General features: G+C 35.6%; 1 protein-coding gene across 1 annotated transcript; it reads right to left on the reverse strand.

Annotated features, from left to right (window-relative positions):
- Positions 1 to 3,701: 3,701 nt before the first annotated feature.
- On the reverse strand, positions 3,702 to 4,261 carry LOC143635849 (secreted RxLR effector protein 161-like). The gene is made up of 2 exons (XM_077103580.1): positions 3,950 to 4,261; positions 3,702 to 3,899 (listed from the first exon to the last, which is right to left on the reverse strand). Exons 1-2 carry the CDS (start codon positions 4,259 to 4,261, stop codon positions 3,702 to 3,704), a joined length of 510 nt encoding a protein of 169 aa, XP_076959695.1.
- Positions 4,262 to 4,466: the final 205 nt, after the last annotated feature.

A 4,466-nucleotide genomic window follows, 5' to 3' on the forward strand; every position in this document is an offset into this window, starting at 1 on the left:
TCCACGTGACCCTCAAATGATCCGATGTGGCCTCATTTGAACACTGTTTGCCTCTATTTTTTTGGTCATGAATGACCTGAGCCTAATGTTCATCGTCACTATCCTTTCATTTGAGGGTATTATTATTATTATTATTATTATTATTATTATTATTATTTTTTACTTTTTTCTCTTTTGTTTTTATTTTTTTTATTATTAAATAATAGAATGATGGATAATGATAGATAATGGTGTATATCCTTGTTGAAGGGTGATGCTGAATGATAGGAGCAAACTGACGTAACGAATGAGGGGAATGATATTGAGGGGTGTATACCCTAATGCCTTAGGGATGACAATACCTGTACGACATTATTTTTTTCTCTTTTTGATATTATAGTTTTTTACGTGATTGTAACATTGTCTTATATATACTCAACGAGTCATCGGGTACCTATTACACAATACTAGCGAGATTGCGATCGCTGCTGTTTGTGATCTTATATGGTTAAAAGCTACCGGTTGGGATACCCGTTATTTGAAACATGGTCTTAAATCAACCCACAAATTAATTTGAAATGACAATATTCAACTATACTTTTAACAATTATATAATAATTTTAAATTTGTAAGACAAACTTTAATACACCGGTCATAACGCTTAAAAGTACCGTGTTACCCTGACTTAGTATTACTTAATTAAGAGATCGTCTCATTTTAATTTACGAACTCTTTTCCAAGTCCTGGCAGACTAAGTCAGGTTTTATCGAGTCCAAGTCGACACAACCACTCTTACTATGAACTTTTGACCACACCAAAGCTCAAAACCTAGTCTTTTTGTCCATGTATGGTGTGAGCGGGCTATGGACCATGACAACGTGGGTCCAGGAGCTAAGGGAAAAGAAAAAGGTTGGAAGAGTGTAAAGGGTTAATGATGATGTGGGTGTGGTGTGCCTTTACTTTTCAAGGTGATTGGCATTTGCTTGCCGGTTAAACATTCCATTTTTTCTAAAGATGTGGGGATAAGATTCCTAACCAACACCATCATCCACTACTACCGTCCGCCGCCACCAGCATAACCAAGTCAATTGTTGCGGCCGACTCAAAGGGTAGTCGTGATTAGCCACCACTGAGGGCCTGTTATCAAGAGAGGCCCGGATTTTTACAAAGAAAGTATATACATCTATATACGTATTTTTTTACATTTAAAAATGACTACTTGAATAGAGACCTTTTTAAATGTATACAGTAATCTTTTATATATATAAAGCCCACTCATCGTAATAAACACCTTTTAGGTTTCTAACATATTTGGGTAAGCAATAAGCCCACAGTAGATAAGTGGTTAAATAATAAGTCCACGATAGATAATTAGCGTCTATCTTGGGGAAGAAAATATATGTATATATATTTCTTTTTTAATATTTTATGAGGAACTTAAAATCTCATAGATGCCGTATCAATCGTTGCTTTACTTTACATAATGGTGAGTCCATATTAATTTAAGATTCATAATTTATAAAATCTTTAGTTGTATTGGTATTTTCATTGGTTTGTAAAATGTTTTGTTATGTATTATAAAATGATTGTTATGAATTAATAATCAAATAATTGTTTTATTTAATCCCCTTGACGCCTCTAAAATTGATGACCCGACTTGAGGCGTTAACCCACGTCACATGGTCCTAGCCATTTTCCTTTTAACAACACATCCAGGTAATCTAGTGATTAAGGTTTGGTGAATAATTAGTCATGGAGCCAATTTACTCGCAGATAAGCTTGTTAAAAATTTAATCATGAAATTCACTTCAAGCTTATTTGACTAGAATAAATTTCTGAGTTATGTACAATTTCACGATAGGCGAATACACGTCCCCTAAAAAATACTTCTAAAATCCACATATTGTTCACTTTACTTTATGCCTGCCTTATGGAACTCAAACCTACACCTATTTGATAAGAATAAACACCATATCATACTAACCCAAGAGGTCATTATGTAAACGTAAGCTACATTTAAGTTTGATTTAGTTTTTCCTTGAGTTACTCATTACCATTATCATTGTATAGACGGTTTTATGACACATAAATAACGTCTCATGGGTTTTAAAGATAAAAAGTTAAGTTATGTTACATGCTTTTGAGTAGAGGTGGGCATATAAACCGGTTAACTGAACCAACCCGAAAATCAAACCGAAACCGAACAAATTTAAAACCGATTATATAGAAACAGTTTGAAACTTAGTTTGTAATTTCTCCAACAAAACCGGTTCCAAACTGGTTAACCGAACTGACACAAGCCAAAACATGGCAAAAACCAGTCAAAACCCAAACCAAAACCATTCATAACCTCGTCAAGAAACCGGCTTCAACCCGAACTGAAACCGATCATAAACCGGTTTTGACTTTTGTTGACCAAACTGAACCAGTTTCAACTCAAATTAGTTTGAGTTTTAAATCGGTTTTTACACCTCTACTTTTGAGAGCACATAATAAAACACCATTTGATATCAAATTAAACAAACTTTTGTTAAAAATAAATGATTTAATGAATAAACCAAAAGCAAAAACCTTACTGTATACATTCATTAAAAGCCAGCCAGCTAGGTTAATGTCCGGTTTCAAATCAACCAAATCACGTGATATAAAATTATAAATTACTAATTTACAGAAACAAATCCAGGTTATATGGAGTATAGACAGTAGTTAAGGTGTGTAACTTCACATGCGTGCATTACAAGTAATGGAGCCACAAAGAAGGATTCCCCATCGTTGTCACGTGTCATCACGTGATTGGCTTTATTTGAAGCCAAGCAACCGCCGGAGCTCCTCCTCCCTCATGTTTTGCATGTGATCCACTCCACTCAACTCATTATTATTATTATTATTATTATTATTATTATTATTATTATCTACTTCATTTCAAAAGATATACAATTATGCAATTACTATTAGTTTATATGTATAAATTCGGTTCGATTCGGTTATTCAGCATGTTCAAACACAGAAAACGGACCAACTTTTTGTTAATATGGGTTAAGTTAGTTAATCAAGGTACGATTTGGTTAAATACATTATTTTCTCGCCTCTACGTACTATAGTCGTTAATTACTAACTAAAAACGCAGCTATGTAATCAAGAATGATAAACGATAATTAACGCACAACTTATAAATAACCGATTTATATTATAACCAGAAAATATAACTCAAAAAACTGATTACATAACTTTGGTAGTGATGGTGGTGATTGTTGTGTTTGTTGTTGTTGTTGTATGATGTTGTGTTGTATCTAACACTAACTTTGTACATCTATTTATACTAGTAACCCAACTTGGTCACCAAGCATAATATGTGGTCACCACTCAACTTGGCCACCAAGGTGAACTTGGGCAACAAGGTCAACTTGGCCAACAAGGTGAACTTGGCCACCAAGCATATGGAATGTTTTATAATACCCCTTAGACTTTAACCGACTTGTTAAAACCTCTTAGGCCCGGTTCACCGACTTGTGACCCGGAATAGAAATTAATCCAACATTCACCCCCTAATTTCTGATTCGGATTAGAAAGGTCTTCAACTCCAAGTAACTCGCGCATCTCCGTGAACTTGATTCTTGCGAGTGCTTTAGTGAGGATATCGGCTCGTTGCTCTTTCCCGCTAATGTGCTCAACATCAACCTCGCCGTCGTTGTAGTAATCTCGGATAAAATGAAAGCGATACTTTATATGCTTTGTTCGGTTGTGAAAAACCGGATTTTCACAAGGGCTATTGCAGACGTTTTATCAACTTTCAACATAACTTTCTGTAATGCTTCTCCAGTCAACTCGCTCAACAACTCTCGGAGCCATACATCTTGACACGCGGCTGCTGAAGCCGCCATGTACTTGTCTTCACATGATGAGAGTGCAACTGTCGCTTGCTTTTGTGAGCACCATGTAATTGGAGATTGCCCGTAATAAAACACGTGACCGTGGTACTTCTACCATCATCCTCATCTATGTTGTGACTACTATCACTATAACCTACAAGTCGTTTGGACCCGTTCTTCCCGTACTTGATCCCGCAACTCGTCGTTTTCTTCAAATATCTCAATAGGTGTCGTATTGCCATACCATGAGATTCTCGTGGGCTTTGCATATATCGACTAACAATACCCACAGAGTATGCCATATCCGGACGAGTGTGTAATAAATACCATAAGCAACCCACTACCTTTCGATACTCGGTTGCATCGAGTTCGACTTCATTCTCGGCTTTTGAGTATTTCACACCGTGATCCATCGGGACTTGAGACGGATTACAATTTTGCATACCGGTCTCCTTTAGAATCCTTTTGGCGTATCCTTCTTGTGTAATTATTGTGACATTCGTTAAAATTCGGATATCGATTTGTATTCGTGTTGCAAACCTTTATTATACAAACCCGACTCAACATCTTTTTGTTTATTTATTTATTTATCATATAATATTATTATATATCTCGATC

This window comes from Bidens hawaiensis, unplaced genomic scaffold, assembly GCF_021521415.1.
Source record: "Bidens hawaiensis isolate Kalapana, Puna unplaced genomic scaffold, B.hawaiensis_p1.1 tig00007737_1, whole genome shotgun sequence".
Lineage (NCBI taxonomy): Eukaryota > Viridiplantae > Streptophyta > Magnoliopsida > Asterales > Asteraceae > Bidens > Bidens hawaiensis.

What these genes read in the sequence shown, in the direction of transcription:
- LOC143635849 (XM_077103580.1), bottom strand. Translation starts at nt 4,261, where the DNA reads ATGGATCACGGTGTGAAATACTCAAAAGCCGAGAATGAAGTCGAACTC. An exon ending in ATGATGGTAGAAGTACCACG is followed by an intron (nt 3,900 to 3,949) that starts GTCACGTGTTTT and finishes TGCTCACAAAAG; the next exon opens with CAAGCGACAGTTGCACTCTC.